At 36.2% G+C, this 18751-nt stretch overlaps 1 protein-coding gene across 9 annotated transcripts in view; it reads right to left on the bottom strand.

Annotated features, from left to right (window-relative positions):
* Positions 1-18751, bottom strand: part of CCSER2 (coiled-coil serine rich protein 2) — a 194025-nt gene that overhangs the window by 122556 nt on the left and 52718 nt on the right. For 6 of the 9 annotated variants that reach the window (XM_027062462.2, XM_053207372.1, XM_027062458.2 and 3 more), the window contains exons 2-3: positions 15619-17068; positions 14263-14459 (exon numbers count right to left, since the gene is read on the bottom strand). In XM_027062462.2, the coding sequence (XP_026918263.1) occupies positions 14263-14459; positions 15619-17029 (1608 nt within the window). In that variant the 5' untranslated portion in view covers positions 17030-17068. Of the gene's footprint in view, positions 1-235; positions 1983-2648; positions 6560-14262; positions 14460-15618; positions 17069-18751 lie in introns of those variants that run through there. The other 3 variants (XM_053207373.1, XM_015067086.3, XM_027062463.2) reach the window with 3 other exon arrangements.

The following is an 18751-nucleotide window of genomic DNA, read 5'->3' as shown; positions in this document are numbered from 1 at the left end:
ATAAATAACTGTTCATCATTGTATTCTCTGTGAATTATGTAAATAAAAAGAGAAGACTTCAACTATAGCTCGCTATTTCTCTTTTGCTCTCATGAAATGATGATCTTAGATTTTCCTCCATTCTTCCCAGGAACAAACATAAACACATTTTAATACCCAGGAATACCTTAAAAAAATAAACACAGTATATAAATTTCCAAATCTAAGAGCTCCAGAGGAAGAAAGGACTACTCACTGTTTCATTTTGAGATCTCCATGCTGAGATTACGATTGTCAAAACATACTTGAAGAATTCTACTGCAGTAAAAATAGAAATTCCAGAGAAATGAAGTATCTTCTTGATAAAGAAAATAATGCCTGGAATAATACCTGTGAATAGGTTAGGTTACACGGCAAAAGAGGAATTAAGGTTGCCAGGGGAATTATGACTGCCAATCAGCTGACCTTAAAATAGGGATTTTATCCTGGATTATCGAGGTGGGTCCAGTGTAATCACTCCATAGAGTACAAGAGAGAGGCAGGAGAGAGGCAGAGGAAGAATGGTCAAAGAGATGCAGCATTGCTGGCTTTAAAGATGGAGGAAGGGAGGAGGGCATGATTCAAGGGCAGCTGCTTAAAACTGGAAAAGGTAAAGAAATGGATTCTTCCCTAGAGCCTCCAAAATGAATACAGCCCTGCTGACACCTTGATTTCATCCCACTGAGACCTGTGTCTGACTTCTAACCTACAGAACTATAATAAACGAGTGTCGTTTTAAGACACTAGGTTTGTGCTAATTTGTTACAACATCAAGAGAAAGCAAATACAGTACATTGTCTCTTTAAATTTTGTAATTAGACTTATTTGCTTCTTCTGTTTTAAATCCAACTCTATTCCTATTGCCTGCAAAGTTTATTGTATAAGTATCTGTTCCCTCCTTTCTGCAGTACTTCCCAGTGAGCTGAAAGAGAGAAAGCCCAACACATAAGCACAATAGCAGCTGAAAAGGAAGGAGAGAAGAGTCAGTGTGTGATCTTGTATGGAACTTCCAGTCAATGTAGGTAAACTCTCTGCCCTGCCAGCTTTGTAATACGTTGTGGACTTCAGCAAAAAGTCCAAGTCAAGTTCTGCTTGACTTGACTTAAACCTTTTTAAATTTACTTTAGCCTTTACAGGTTTTAGATGAATAATTTTAGCCACATTGGTTATAATGGTGGGTGGCAGATTTCAGTTAACATGTATGTTTGTTGAAAGTTTAGCTGAGCTACTCCATCACATTGCTGCCTCAGCATGCATTTTTTGGCTAAGGTGCCTGAGAGGGTCTTAAATTGACACTAATCCCTTGCGCAAATGTAAGCCCTAGATGACAGCCCACAGTTACAAGTAAATGTAAGTACCTTGCCTTCAACACCTTCCCCTGGGGGCCCTCAACAAAATCGCTGTGAAGCTTACCAAAACCTTTGCTCTTTATAGTCTGACTGGACAATCCACCTTGGCCTAGGAACCCCAAAACACTCCACCCACATACCCTAAAAAGGCATACCTAGACTCTTTCTGTTTGTATCCTGCCTTTAACCTTCCTGTGTGGCCCCTTGGGAAGGGGATATACTTCTTCCAAGGCCTGTGAGTAGTAAACTTCTCTATCTCTGCTCACTATCCAGCATCCTGGGGGCTCTACTTAACAAATGTTGATTTAACAAAATCATAACAATGTTTAATAAATTGAAATGCCAAAATGCATTGGTGATTTAGTGTAGTACTCTTGTTGGATGATGGAAAAATGAATGTATTTAATGATCCCAAATCCTTCAGTGGTCTGAATTTCCTTCTTTGAGATTCAATTTTCTTTCTTTAAACCAGTCCATTTCCAGTGCATCAGTGAGTGCCAATAATGGCTGAGTATTAGACTTACTGCATATTACATAAAATGGAGTTTATTATGCTGTTTCCTATGCCTAAAATGAATGCTCATCCTCTCTCTTCCTTGGCCAATTGGTTAACTTTGTATTCATTTTTTGAAACAACTCAGATGTCACTTCCTCTTCGAAACCTTCTGAACACACACACACACACACACACACACACACACACAGTTATACCTCCCTTCTGCATTATTTTGAGACCACATGCATACTAATCATATCATGCATAAAATTACACTATGATAATTTATTTATAGTATATCTGCCAACCATACTAGTCTTTGTATTCATCAAGAACAAAGACAACCTTATCCATATCAGTATCTTCAGCACTTAACAGTATGCCTGGAACATAGTAGAAGCTAAGTAAATAATTACTAAATTAAACTTCCTATTATAATAGTCTATAATAAAATATATAGAGGAAAGAAAAAATATTATGTTTAAAGGGTTACCAGTTATATTTGATAAATTTAAACTTTTTTTCATACATAAAAGTTACATTAACAGGCCAAAAGAACCTATAATAATAATCAAATGCATGTAGAAGATTCACTAGTTTGGGGAAAAAAATTAATTAAACAAAATTTAGTTTCATCTTATTTTGTCCCCCTATCTGTAAAAAACAAAACAAAACAAAACAAAAAAATAACTGAGTTGGATTAGATCCTTCTATGTGTTCAAGTTCTGTATTCTGTACCACAGCATAGCTGAATGTATCAATATCAGTTTGAGGTTTTCATTTACCTATATTAAGACGGTCTCAACTTTCTGAAAGCTGTCCCTCCACTATGACATCCATGCTAATGTCACATTTTTAGTTCCTTGCACCTTGCTATTATGACACGTGGTACGTTAGAAACTTACTTTGTAAATAGGTTATGTCACAATGTAAAAGGAAAAGTACTGAATAGTATTAAACGGTAACTTTAAGTTTTCTGTTTATCTCAAATTAAATCATAACACACATTTCAACAAGTATATATTAAGCCCTTACTTAGTGCCAGAAACCTAAAAGAGGTGATGAGAGAGATAATGAAATATCACGTATATTTAAAATAAGTAGTAGTAGATTAAAAGCAATCAGGCAAGGTGTCTGGGTGGCTCAGTTGGTTAAGTGTCCAACTCTTTATTTGGGCTCAGGTCATGATCTCACGGTCATGAGATCAAGCCCCACATTGGGCTCTGTGCTCAGCGTGGAGCCTGCATGGGATTCTCTCTCTCTCCCTATCTGCCCCTCCCCCACATGCACACGTGCGCGCTCTCTTTCAAAATAAATAAACATTAAGGGGGAAAAAAAAGGCAACCAGACAGACCAGTATAAGATGACAACACTCCACAAAGGAGTTTAGACTTGACACTACAAGGAATGAGAAAAACAACAAATACCAAATTAAACCAGCAATTTAGGATGATTTTGGCAGAATGAATAGAACCAACAGTATCAGTCATAACTTTTTTTAACGCAATTTTTTTAGTTTTTTTTTTTTTAATGCTTATTTTTGGAAGAGAAAGAGAGAGAGAGAGAGAAAGACAGAGAGTGACTGGGGGAGGGGAAGAGAGCGAGGGAGACACAGAATCCGAAGCAGTCTCCAGACTCAGCTGTCAGCACAGAGACCGATGCAGGGCTCAACCCATATCAGATCATGACCTGAGCCAATGTCAGAAGCTTAACTGACTGAGCCACCCAGGCACTCCTCAGTCATAGCTTCTAATAGTAAGAAGGTGACACCTGACTTCTCTACAGTCAGCAAGTAATGGAATTTTGCCAAGTGTACCCTCTAAACCTATTTTCAAAATCACCCACACCTCTAATCTTCACTCTGCCACCACTTTAGCCCAAGCCACTAGCATCCTTCAGGAAACAGTAGTAGCTTCCAGCATCTTGCCTTGTTCCTTTCTAATTCAATCTTTATACAGAGCCTTCTTTTTTAATTTTTTGCAACTTTTTTTTATTATTGAGAGAGAGACCGTGCGCACACACATGCACAAGCTGGGGAGGGGCAGAGAGAGAGAGGGAGACACAGAATCCGAAGCAGGCTCCAGGCTCTGAGCTGTTAGCACAGAACCTGACTCTGGGCTCAAACCCATGAACCGTGAGTTCATGACCTAAGCTGAAATCGCTCAACCAACTGAGCCACCAAGGCACCCCCATACAGAGCACTTTTTTAATGTAAATGTAAATTGAGTCATGTCCCTTTCAGGCTTAAAATCCTCCAATAATTCCCTTTCAATTTTTAGGACACACATCCAAATCCTCTGAACTCTATAAAAGCTCTATACTCACAGCATCCTCTCCTGCCACTCCACCCTTCTGTGCCACTGCTCAAGCTATACTAGCCTTCTCTTGGTTCCTCAAATATTCCATAATCCCTTCCTGCCTTAAGGCCTTCCCATATGCTGTTTACTAAAACACATAACATTCTTGCAACTATTATACCCTTTTTACCCTAGGACAACTTAGCTCAAATATCATTTCCAAAAAATGCCTTACCTAACACCCACACTAGACCAGGTTTTCCAATAACATACTTTCATACTTAGTAATTCTCCTCTGCAGCACTTTCCCCTCTTATTACCTGAAGATAGTTAATGAGTTCACTAAATATTTCAATGACATCTGCCTCATTAAAACACAAACACCACTAAAACAAAAGCTGTAGCTGCCTTGATCAATGTATCCTCAATATCTTGCACATAACAGTCAGTCAAATATACTGAATGGATTAATAGATGACTGGTGGCCAGAGAAAAAAATGGTACTACGAATGAGAACAAAAAGAAAAGTGAATGCCTAAAAGAGTTTACACAGACTTACATTTAGCTTGAAAAATTAATTTCTGAACCTTTAAAATTATTTGTAGTATTCTAATCCAAGAGCCAGCAAACTTTTTTTAACGATGAAATAGTAAATATTTTAGTTTGTGGGCAAATACAGTCTCTGTTGCAACTATTCATTCCTGCCACAGCAGCATGAAAGCAGCCAAAGACTATACATAAAGGGCATGGTTGTGTTCCAATAAAGCTTTATTGACAAAAACACACTGGCAGCCTGCAGGCTACAGCTTGCTGGCCCCTAATACTATATCCCAAAGAAACAGGAGGCAGAAATTAAACAAATGCAAAAAAATAAAACTGTTCTCTTTTCATTTTAAACTCATAAAGAAGCTTTTGTTGAAATGCCATACCAATGTCCCCAAACTCTGAACTCAAAATGGGTTAGCATGTATTAGTTGAAAGCAAACATGGAATACTCCTTTAACGGTCAGAATTAAGTATATCTCCTCTCTTAATCTGGATCCTGAGTTTTTACTCAGGCAGCAACTGTCTCTTTACTCATATATATTTCTCAGTAATTAGAGTACAGAAGCACAGAATGGAAATTTAAAACACATGCTGAACAAATTAACGATCCAACCATATATTAGCCTTTCCCCTTTCATTCTTCTAGTCTATGCAGAGACAAGAGGAGAAGCAATTAATCTGAATGTTTTGATTTTCAAAAAAGGCATTCTTCAGTAAGACTGGTATGTTAGGCCAACCTGTGCATGGATGCTCTTTTCATATTACTTGGGTTCTAATTCCCCATGTTCACTGTCCTTCCTAATGTGTGCCTTTGTTACTTTGCTCAGTCTCTGACTCCTCATGCCTCACTCCTCCACCCCCAATTCTACCTGCCAATTTGAAGGAAGATGCTTTCTTGGACATCTTAATCTTAATAATATAGGTGTGGTATAAACATCCCCAGACCTGTACATGTATCTGCTGTATTATCAAAGCGAATGACAAAAAATTCATAAAAATCATGACAAATGTTTCTTTTTAAATTTTTGAGACAGAGAGAGAAAGAAAGAGAGAGAACAAGTGGGGGAGGGGCAGAGAGAGAGAGGGAGATGAAGAATCCAAAGCAGGCTCCACAGTGTCAGTGCAGAGGCCAACGTAGGGCTTGAACTCCTGAACTTTGAGATCATGACCTGAGTTGAAGCTGGACGCTTAGCTGACTTGAGTCACCCAGGTGCCCCCCAAAATCCTTCTTTTTGTAGTAAATTTTATGGGATATGTATTATTTTATATGATTAATATGGATGCTTGGGTCTAGAAGTATCCAAAGAGCTAAAAGCTTCATTTTTCAAACAGTGGCTAATTTCAAAGTTTGATGTGAACTAGTCCGATTTTTAGGAAATGTGAATTATATTATCACAATGGTCAGTGAAATTAATTATAATCAATGAGGAAAGTGCAGCATCTTATGTTGGAAGGATTTATAAGAATGTGAGATCAGTTCAATCCTAAAGATTCAAGAGGCATCTACTGGAAAATTGTTTGAAAGAGGGAAAATATTATTTATTTGGAAAAAATATAGCACATATAATACCATCTTTGTTGTGCATTTATAGCAAGAAGAACTACATAATTATTATTCTTTAAAAGAGTCTCATTAAGGATGTTAGGCATTCTGACTTTTATTGTTGTTTTGTAATCAGATTGACTTTAATGAAAAACACATTTATAAATATATAGGTGTATTAGTTTGTTCTTGTTGTAACAAATTACCACAAAGTTTAATAGCTTAAAACAATACAAACTTATCTATTTACAACAGTCAAGATATGGAAGCAACCCTAGTGTCCATCCATAGATGAATGGATTAAGATATAATATATATTAGCCATAAAAAAGAATGAAGACTTGCCATTTGCAACAACATGGATGGAACTAGTGGGTACAGTGCTAAGTGAAATAAGTCAGAGAAAGACAAATGCCATATGGTTTCACTCATGTGATATTTAAGAAACAAAATAAATGAATGAACAAAGAAAAAAAAGAGACAAATTTAAAAAACAGACTCTTCAATACAAGAACAAATTGGTGGTTGCCAGAGGAAGGATGGGTAGGGGAATGGGTAAAACAGATAAAGGGAATTAAGAGTACAGTTACCTTGATGAGCACTGAATAATGTATGGAATTGCTGAACCATCATATTGCACACCTGAAACTACTATAACACTATACTAATTATACTTCAAATATATATATATATATATATATATATATATATATATATACACACACACACATATATATGGTCATTCAGTGAACAAAGATAACTTTGAATCAGTAGCTGTGTCAGAGTCCTCAATACCACCCCCAGGTTAGATGATTCATGAGGATTCACAGGACATAGCATATAGTCATATTCACAGCTAAGATGTGTTCTAGAAAAAGGATGCAATACAAAAGAAGCAAACATGGGGCAAAGTTGAAGGAAAAAGTCCTCTCCCAGTGCAGTCACACAGGATGTGCTTAATTTCTCAATGCCCAAAAGTTGTGACAACAAATTAAAAGAGTTGTCTAGGGGTGTCTGGGTGGCTCAGTTGGTTAAGCATCCAACTCTTGGTTTTGGCTCAGGTCATGATCTCTTGGTTCATGAGTTTGAGAACTCACGAGAGTTCAGCTCTGTGTGGCAGCATAGAGCTTGCTTGGGATTCTCTCCCTCTCCCCCTCCCCATCTTGTCCCTCCCCTGCTTGTCTTTCTTTCAAAATAAATAAACTTAAATAAATAAATAAATAAATAAATAAATAAATAAATAAATAAATGTGTTGTCTATTATGAATGTTCCTAAGAAATGAGGTGATTTAAATTAGGAGTTGGTCACATGGGCATCCTCTGCCCAGCATGTATACAACTCCAGAATCTCTGAACAAAAGCTAGTGTCCAGTATAAACTACATTATTTATACAAACACTTCAGGTACAATGAGCCACTTTTATTTAGGGAAAGATTTTTATCACTGTAGGAAACTGTTTAAGGAAACAGCCTGCCTTTCAAAGGATAGGCAGTATTAGGGCTACAATGTTAACCCCCCCCAACTTTTTTTTTAACATTTATTTGAGAGAGAGGGAGAGGGAGACAGAGAGAGAGGGGGGAATGAGTTGGGGAGGGGTAGAGCAAGGGAAACAAAAGATCCGAAGCAGGCTCCATGCTGTAAGTGCAGAGCCCAAGGTGAGGCTTGAACTCAAGAACCCTGAGATCATGACCTGAGTCAAAACCAAGAGTTGGCCGCTTAACTGACTGAGCCACCCAGGAGCCCCATCAACCTTTTTCTCCACAGTACCCCAAGTATATTATGAAGATGTATTAATAAGGATAAATTATTATGCCTCATACCAACCTCAAATGGAGCAAAGTCTTAAATGTGGAACAATTAAAATAACTAGAAGATAATAAAATAATAAATAGCTAACATGTACTGAGCTCTTGCTATATTCCTGGCACTAAGTATATGTATGACCTTATTTAATGTTTACAGCAACCACATGAGACAGCCAGAGATGATACTCAAAATACTCAACTACCAGTATCACATGGCTACCATACTATTTAGGCATGTCGTTCCTAAAATCAGCCTGAGAGGTAGGTACTATTATTATCTCCATTTTATAAAAAAAGGAGTGAACATAGAGAATCCAAGGATCCACAGCTAATACATGACAGAAATGAGATTTTTAATTTAGCTTGTTCCAGAGCCCTGGCTCTTAATCACTGTGCTATATTGCCTCTCAATATGCAAAATACCCGTATGGTCCTAGGATGGGAAAGAATGTCTTACACAAAGACACACACACACACACACACACACACACACACACACACACAGAGGCACGGTAAAAACCATAAAGAAAGAACTGCTAAATTCAATTTCATGAAAATTTAAAACTAGAAATAGTAAAAGGCACAAAAAACAAAGTTAAAAGCCACTGGCTGAGACACTGTGATACATTTAACAAGAATTAAAGTCAGACAACATAAAATTTCCTTTATCAGTAAGAACAAGGCAAAGGAACACAACAGAAAAATCAGCAAAGTAACTAAGTAATTCACATAAAATGAAACCAAACAGCCAGGAAATATATGGGAAAAATGATAAATAATAATATAAATGCAAATTACATGACATACACTTCCATACTCACCAGACTGGCTAAAATTTTAGTCAGATAATAGCAAGTGCGGTGAATATGAGGAACAATAGAAATCTTTCTTCATTGATGGGAAGGATAAATTGACAAAAGCATTTTAGGAAGATATTTGGCAGCATCTAATAAAGTTGAAGATCCATATATGTTCTGATCCAGTAATGTTATTCTTAAGGTTTATATCCTAAAGAAACCCTAACATATATGATCAGAGACATGAGTAAGAATGTTTGCTGCTGCACTATTTAAATATTATTATTATTATTATTATTATTATTATTTAGTGAGGAATAGCTCAAATGTTCAATAGCAAGGGAACAGAGAGAAAAAATTAGTATATTTAAGAGATATTATACAGCATATTATACATATTATATGGCAGTAAAAATGAATTAACTTACACTTATAATACACATGTATCACAAAAACATAAAACTAAGGGGAAAAAAAGTTGCAGACCATCATGTATCACTTACATAAGTTGTAAAAACACATAAAAAACTATTATTTATTGTTCACAAATACACAAATGTACTAAAGATTAAAAAAAAGGAAAGAAAAAATAAGATGGCCTATATAACATGACTTAGAATTCACTGTTTTTTTTTTAATATTTATTTGAGAAAGCACATGTGCACACAGTGGGGGAGGGGCAGAGAGAAAGGGAGAGAAGAGAGAGAATCCCAAGCAGGCTCTGCACTATCAGTGCAGAACCTGACGTGGGGCTTGAACTCACATACCATGAGATCATGACCTGAGCTGAAATCCAGGCAGATGCTCAACCAACTGAGCCACCCAGGTGCTTCAGAATTCACTGTTTTAAAGCAAGGCAAATTAGAAGAAACTTGCTATTATATTTACTATTAAGGTGCTATTCAATGCATTATTTACTATATAATAAAGCCTTCTCTTTATAAAAACCAATGCATAGGGGTGCCTGGGTGGCTCAGTCAGTTGGGCGTCCGACTTTGGCTCAGGTCATAATCTCACGATTTGTGAGTTTGAGCCCCACGTTCGGGCTCTGTTGCTGCCAGCTCAGAGTCAGGAGCCTGCTTCAGGCTCTCTCCCCTCTCTCTGCTCCTCCCATGCTCATGCTCTGTCTCTCTCTGTCTCTCAATAATAAATAAACGTTAAAAAAAAATTTTTTTAAGAAAATCAATGTATATAATAATAGTAAAACAAAGGCTGAAAATCAATGCTCTAATTTCCATGTTAAGAATTTTGGGTGAAAAAAAGAAATAAAATTGGGGTGCCTGGGTGGCTCAGTTGGTTAAGTGTCCAACTTTGGCTCAGGTCATGATCTCACGGTGAGTTTGAGCCCCACATCAGACTCTGTGCTGATGGCTCAGAACCTGGAGCCTGTTTTGGATCCTGTGTCTCCCTCTCTCTATGCCCCTCCCCCACTCATGCTCTCTCTTGCTCTCAAAAATAAATACAACATAAAAAAAAATTTTAAAAAAACATGGAAGGAAGGAAAGAAAGATATGACCTAAAAATCAATAAAACAGGAAAAAAAGTAAACAAAAGAGAGAAATCAGGAAAACCCAAATTTTGCTCTTTGAAACGAACAAAAAGAGAGGAAACACCAATTATCAATATCAGGAATGAAAGAGTAGACATCACTATAAGACTGTAAAGATGTTAAAAGATAAGATAATCTTAAGTAACTTTCACCAATAAATGACAACTTAGACAAAATAGACAAATTCTCAAAAAGCAACACAAGAAGAAATATACATACAAATCCTTTTTTTTTTCTTTCCTTTAAGTAGGCTTCGTGCCCAGCCTGGAGCCCAACGCAGGGCTTGAACTCACCATCCTGAGATCAAGACCTGAGCTGAGACCAAGAGTCGGACACTTAACCTACTGAGCCACCCAGACGCCTCAGCAGATAAAATGTTTTAAGTAGATATGCTCATTAAGATTTATATGTACATTTCTGGGACACCTGGGTGGCTCAGTAAGTTAAGCACCGGACTCTTGATCTCAGCTCAGGCCTTGATCTCGGGATGGTGAGTTCAAGCCCTGCACTGGGCTTGGTGCTAGGAATGAAGCCTACTTAAAAAAAAAAAAAACAACAAAAAACCAAAAACATTATATCTGTCATTAAAAAACCCTCACAAAGAAAACTCCAGGTCCAAAAGGCTTCATTTGGTGAACTGTAGACATTTAAGAAAGAGGTAACATCAATTATACATAAATTCCTTGAAAGGGCAAAAAAACAGGAAAGACTTCTCAACTCATTCATGAAGCTAGCACAACCCAGATACCACATGTGAAAAGAAAACTAAAGAAAAATAAAGCCATCTTGCTCATAAACATAAATGCAAAAAAATATAAATCAACTATTAGAATGTCAAGTCCAACAACATTTAAAATAATAACACATCATAACCAAGTGAATTTATTCCTGGAATGGAAAGAAAATATTTGAATATCAATATTCAAAATCAAGAAGTGTACTATTTGAAAATCAAGAAATGTAATCTATTTACACCAACAGAAAATATATAACATATAACAGGAAAATATTTTTATCATTTTAATAGATGAAGAGAAAAATTAGCATCTACTCACAAAAAAAATCAGTAAATGAAATAGAAGGGAACTTCCTTAATCTGATTAAAGATATCTATAATCATCCCCCCATACACATATACACCCACACACACAGAAATTTTAATGGTGGACTATTAAAACTTGGCTGAAATTCTATCACCATTTCAACTCGACATTATGTTGGAGGTCCTAACAAGTTCAATAAAAGGGAGGATGGGAGATGGAGACTGTGCAAATGGTTATGACTGCATAGTATATGTAGAAATTTCAAAAACATCCATAGGCAAATTATTAAAACTAATAAGTGAATTCACCAAGATCACTGGAAAAACAGCTCAAAATACAAAAATTAAGTATATTTGCACATACAACAAAAACTTAGAAAATAAAATTTTAAAAGTGGTGGCATTTCTAACAATGAAATAAAATACTTTTTAAAAAGCCAATATGTATAGAGTTCCTTGTCTCGACCTAGACTGGAATGAACACTTGTAAGGAACAACCATGATGGTGGTTGGGGAATCGGGGGGAGGGAAGGACATGGGCTTAGATGAGAGGGATGGGGAGGCCAAGAAAAATGAGAATATGTTAAGCTCCTTGTGGTTTAAGTTATAAATATTTATTTGAACTATTTTAGGGGGAAAAAAGGAGAAAAAGAAACAAAAAGTTTCAGATGGCAGAATGAAGTCCAAGTATATCAATAACTACAAACATAAAAAGACTAAATTCACTGGTTAAAAGAAAAAGAGATATTGTAATTTTTTAAAAAAATTATAACTTATTTGCTATGTATCAAAAAGGTTCATGGTAAAAGGATGAAAAATACATAAATAAAACTGATATAATATACAATATCTGGGGGGGAAAGGCTTTAAGACAAAAAGCATGAGTAATAGAGAAGATCACTAAATTATGACTTTAAGTCCTATTTCACAAAGAAAACAATTCTGAACAAGTACACACCTAACAAAATACATTAAAAATATAAAAAGCAAAAAATTGATAGAATTTTGGAACAAAAATGGTAAATCCACTGTCACAACGAGATCTTAACACTGTTTCAACATTTGCCATCAATCCTCCAAACTATCTCAGACTTTTTTCCTCTTAGGTCAGAAGATTTATGAACTTAAAGACGAATGGTCAATTCAAGTGCATTCTGAACTCTTTTAGAGGCTATTTCATCATTAAGTTACAGGAACAGTTAACTGAAAATAGTGAGAATCTCTGAAAAAATGTCAGGTACTAAAGTGGATTATTGCTGCCATCTGCTGGAAACAATTTTTATCCCCATTTCGATCATATTCGCTTTAAAAAGTCCTTGTAAGAAAGCACATGCGGCCCCAAACTGTAATCTTTTCTTTTCTTTTAATGTTCATTTATTTATTTTGAGAGAGAGAGAGAGACAGACAGACAGACAGCACATGCCAGAGCGTGCGCACATGCGGGGAATGATCAAGGGAGAGAGGAAAGACAATCCCAAGCAGGCTCTATGTAGTCAGCACAGAGCTGGACATGGGTCTTGATCCCACAAACTGTGAGATCATGACCTTAGCCCAAACCAAGAGTCAAATGCTTAACTGACTGAGCCACGCAGGTGCCCCTGTAATCTTTTCTAAGTTTCCTTTATCTAGTGAGATAGAGATACTCTCTCTAAATTAAAATGTGTGTCCTCCCTATGTGCAATTTAACAAGCCTCTGATAACAATTTTTGTTTTTCCGAAGTCACAGGTTTACGACAGTGTTGAAAATTACACTGCCTGAAATCCACTTGGAACTTAAATATATCCAAAAGACTACCAAGTTTCCCATACAACTACTGTAAAATCATATTTTATATAATGAATAATTACAGTGAATCACTGCCACCACACAAACCACACTTTACTCCTACGGCATATGAGCCACATTACTTGCAATGTCTCTTAAAATACACACATAAAAATATATGGTAAGTCTTCTAGTGCTCCCTCAAATCTGGTTCCCTTGCCTTCCAGGCACACAGGAAAATTACACTTCTGCGGAGTTAGTACCTAAAATTAGTTAGGATCAACAGGTTGTGTGTGAAAGTACCATGTGCCATCTGCAGGCCAAGGCAAGTAATTGCATTTATCAGACCAGCAGCACTCTTCCTCTATACCAGTGAAAAGATGTGGCCTCAAAAGGAGATGGTGAAGCCACCTTCTTTTGGTGATGATGGAAGATGAAAGCAGCTTAAAACACTGAAGACAGTTACCCTATAGAGTTTTCCAGACCTACGACAGACTTTGAAATAGTAAAAAAAAAAAGCTTTTATTATGTTAAGCCACTGAGTTGGCACTTAAATGTTACCTCGCATAGCCTAGTCCAGGATTTCTCAACAGAGGCACTACTGACATCTTGGGATGAAAAACCCTTTGCTGTGGGTGTTGTCTTATGCCACTTTAGGACATTAAGCAGCATTCCTGGCATCTACCCACTATTTGTCAGTAGCACCCCTCAATATAACCACCAAAATTAGCTCCAGACCAGACACTGCCTTCCTCCCTGACTTTGAGAACCAGTAGCTTAGCTTAACCTGAATACAGTATATCTATCTACCTATATATGTGTATATATTACAAATATGTATGAGAGTATATTTAACTTAAGTGTCATGTGACACAAATATATGTTTTATATGTATTAAGGTCAGATGTTTTATAGGCCCTTAACAGATACAAATTTCGTTTTCTTAAACTAGGAGAGCTAATTCATAAACTTAAGAAAATCTAGTCAGTATTACAAGTCTTTACATAGTAAGGTAAAGAAAATCTTTCAAAAGGATATATAAATCCATACATACTATGCTGTTCATTTCCGAGGACTCATAGCTCCCAACTGGATGTACATTTCCAATGGGCTCCAAGCCCTCTTCATCCCACATGTATGTTCCATCAGAGCTATCAGATGGAGAGAGCTCAAATGAAGAACCAGCTCTGTAATCTGTATCTGGTGAAATCAAGTTATTCCCAGAAGTATGTTTTGTACATTCACTCCTGTCTTCAATTGATTTTTTAAAAGAGAAAGAAAAAAAGTTATTAATTCACAAAAATATATTTCTCAGGTTCTAAAAATATAAGCTCTAATAATTCGTTATAACAAAAAAGTTGGCAAAAAGGTATCAGTAACTATAGAATTTTCTAAGTTCTAAAAAACAAAAAAATCAGGAGGCAAAATCTTAAATAACTTACTGAAATGTTTCCCAATACACATGAAGAAAATTCATTGAGCCATCTTTCACTTCTCCAACATTTCTAGAATTATAAATAAAGCCTCATTTCTTTTAATATTTCCTAAGATATTTACTTTTACACACTGGCCAGGAAACTCCTTACTAAGTATATATCATTCAAGTTCAGGGTTGCCTCCTTGTAAGGGAAATACTTGTTCTGGCAATCACTTCTAACTAGAAGACCCTCAAATAGGCAAGGGTTTATGCCTATCTTTAGGCATGGCCCAGGCCCTTGACCAGATCACAAGTCTATCCCCAATTCCTTCAGTTTGCTCTTTATTCAGGTTATATGGGGAGAGATACATTTTCTCCAGACTTTCAGTGCCAGTATAACCAAGTACAAGCAGAAATGTTTAACAGGTGCTAATCTCACTTATTATTATTATTATATAACAATATAATTATTATAACAATAATATTTTGCTAAACAAGAAATCTAAGTCCTCCTTTAAAAAAATGAAAATTTCTGAGGATAAAAATATGTATTACATTGGACATAACCTATATTAAAACATTAGCTCATTTACCCTTTGGTATAGGTTTACTCTAAACAAATAGGATCTATTACTGTAAAGGAAGAGATGGTTTAAAATAGCATGCCACTGTTGAGGGAAGTGGGGAAAAAGAAAAAAACTTTGAAGCAAGAAAAGTTGCATGACATGCATGACATGTCGATGCATGACAGTCAATGAAGAAAAAGGTAAGATACATTAGGGTAAGAGTGTTTTTATTGACATTGTTTTAAATAGTGAAAAATAGGACCAGAAGCAAAAGTCACAAGGAAGATAAATGTTGCCCTGCCCCAATTTTATCTAGATCCATCCCTCCATGAAACTGACAGTACCTTGGAATTATTCAAAAGCTAATCCTAAGTTCAGTTATATTATCTAGGAGAAACCAAACAAATTTAAGGATATTAATATTTACCAGAGACACTTATATCTATCCACTCATCAGTTTTACTTTTTTCATTTTCCTTTGGGGAATCAAATATATCCTTCGGTGGTACGTTTTCATGCTTTTCTTCTTTGAGAGAAATTTCCTCTGGAGTTATTCTAGTTCTGTTGGAGTCTTCTATATCTATAAAATCATCACTAAAGTCTTCACTTAAATCATTTTTATCAGAAGACGACAAAGAAGACAAAGAAATATCATCCACATCATCACTCAGGTATCTAATTTTAGTATCATGCTTCATGGTCTGGTCATTTTCTGTTCTGTAACTATCATTTTCAATTAGTTCTTGGTCTTTACTAGTAGCTCTGTCCTTAGCCATAAGTGCAGCACTTTCCTCTACACATGTATCAGCAGGTGAATTTTTATTACCATCAACTGTGATAGTCCCAGAAAATGGAGGTCGGCTAGATTTCAGTAGAGAGGGATGAACCATCCTATAACCCAACGTGGATGTTACACCTGGGCCATTTGGTAAAGCCAGCTTCTTTCCACCAGCAGCATAAGGCCTATTAAATCCATACCCTAAATGATCATTCCCATTGAGTACTTCTGACTGCCGGGAATTTCTTGTTAGCATACTGGACCTCAGAGGCACTCTAATGGGTAGCTGTTGGTTCTGATAAGGCTTTGTAAGATCTGCAGCTCTATTGAAGGAATGTGATCTGGTTATAGATGAAGGTGGAAGGAATGAGTTTTGAATGGAATGTGAAAAACTTTGTGACCTTACCATTTTTTCACAAGTAAGAGATTTAATATTGTCTAGGGATTGTGCTAAGCCTTCTCCAGAAGTGCTTCTGGTGGCACAGGAGTTTGCTCTAGGCCTTTGTATGCTGCCAGATGAACGGTTTCCATACAATCCATTCAACTGCGATTTTGGACCATTGACTGAAGAATATGAAGTCCTTCCTAATAATGTGCCTTTGGTGAATTTACCCAAACTAGATGGTCCAGACAAAGACTTTTGGTTTAACTCCTCTGTAGATGACACAAACATAGTGGATGGCTTTGCTAACTTTGATGTAAGTAAAGAAATACTTTTCAAGCCTCCCTTTATCCCATTTTTATCAAACATTCCTTGAGTAGGTACATGTTTTTCAGGATCAATCACTTTATCATGTGAAGTTTGAGTACTATTACGCTCTTCAGCACTTTGTGCACTAAGCTGGTATTTAGTTGTCGTTCTCCAATTAAATGAATGGGATGATGGGCAATCAGAGCCATTATTTTTGATGTAACTTTTGACATTGCCACTCTTGGAAGTTCCCAATAAATTAACAGGTGTCCCATTGGGCATTGGCTGTAGTGTACTTCTCACAGATTTTGTTCCATACTTTGGCAACTTGGAACCCAAAAATGACTTGATTTGTGTTTTTTCTTCCATGAGCTATAAGGTGCATTTGTTCTTAAAATTTGACAGAATCTGAGGAGACAAAAAAAGTAGATTAAACATTCCTAAATAAGCACAATTACATGGGGTATTACATAATAAGAATATATATTCTTAGACAATTAAATGATCAAAGCACAAAAGCTACTTATGATTCCTAAAAAATTCTTTATAAATATTGGATGCACTAATTAAATTAATAAATTAATGTTAGGAGAAAGCAAAGAACATTTTTATAAACACTTTTATAAACTTGGGCTATGCACAGTGATAGCATAATCCAGAAATAATAAAATTAGACTACCGATGTTGACTGTGTTTTTAAAAAAAGAAATACTTCTATAGCACACCTTCCAATTTCAATCCAAATTATTTTTTCACTTTGGACAATATTATCGCCTTTAAAAATAAGAAAATGTCAGAATGGATAAAAAAACAAGACCCATCTATTTGCTGTCTACAAGAGACTCGTTTTAGACCTGAGGACACCTTCAGATTGAAAGTGAGGGGATGCAGAACTATCTATCATGCTACTGGAAGTCAAAAGAAAGCTGGGGTAGCCATACTTATATCAGACAAACTAGACTTTAAATTAAAGGCTGTAACAAGAGATGAAGAAGGGCATTATATAATAATTACAGGGTCTATCCATCAGGAAGAGCTAACAATTATAAATGTCTATGCACCGAATACGGGAGCCCCCAAATATATAAAACAATTAATCACAAACATTAATCACATAAGCAACCCTATTGATAAGAATGTGGTAATTGCAGGGGACTTTAATACTCCACTTACAACAAGGGATAGATCATCTAGACACAGGATCAATAAAGAAACAAGGGCCCTGAATGATACATTGGATCAGATGGACTTGACAGATATATTTAGAACTCTGAATCCCAAAGCAACAGAATACACTTTCATCTCGAGTGCACATAGAACATTTTCCAAGACAGATCACATACTGGGTCACAAAACAGCCCTTAATAAGTATAAAAGAACTGAGATCATACCATGCACACTTTCAGACCACAATGCTATGAAGCTTGAAATCAACCACAGGAAAAAGTCTGGAAAACCTCCAAAAGCCTTAAAGAACACCCTACTAAAGAATGAATGGGTCAACCAGGCAATTAGAGAAGAAATTAAAAAATATATGGAAACAAATGAAAATGAAAATACAACAATCCAAATGCTTTGGGATGCAGCGAAGGCAGTCCTGAGAGGAAAATACATTGCAATCCAGGCCTATCTCAAGAAAAAAGAAAAGTCCCAAATACAAAATCTAACAGCATACCTAAAGGAACTAGAATCAGAATAGCAAAGACACCCCAAACCCAGCAGAAGAAGAGAAATAATAAAGATCAGAGCAAAAATAAACAATATAGAATCTAAAAAAACTGTAGAGCAGATCAATGAAACCAAGAGTTGCTTTTTGAAAAACTAAACAAAATTGATAAACCTCTAGCCAGGCTTCTCAAAAAGGAAAGGGAGATGACCCAAATAGATAAAATCATGAATAAAAATGGAATTATTACAAAAATAAGAAAATGTGATTTTGTTCATTTTTTTTTTTAATTTATTTATCTTGAGAGAGAGAGAGAGAGAGAGAGAGAGAGAGAGAGAGAGAGAGATTAAGAGACAGAGAGAGCAGGGGAGGGGCAGAGAGAGGAGAGAGAGAATCCCAAACAGGCTCTGCACTGAGAGTGCAGA

The sequence above is a fragment of the Acinonyx jubatus genome, chromosome D2, assembly GCF_027475565.1.
Source record: "Acinonyx jubatus isolate Ajub_Pintada_27869175 chromosome D2, VMU_Ajub_asm_v1.0, whole genome shotgun sequence".
In the NCBI taxonomy this organism is placed as follows: domain Eukaryota; kingdom Metazoa; phylum Chordata; class Mammalia; order Carnivora; family Felidae; genus Acinonyx; species Acinonyx jubatus.
The sequence above is the reverse complement of the archived record's forward strand: the minus strand, read 5'-3'. Positions and strand labels throughout refer to the sequence as shown.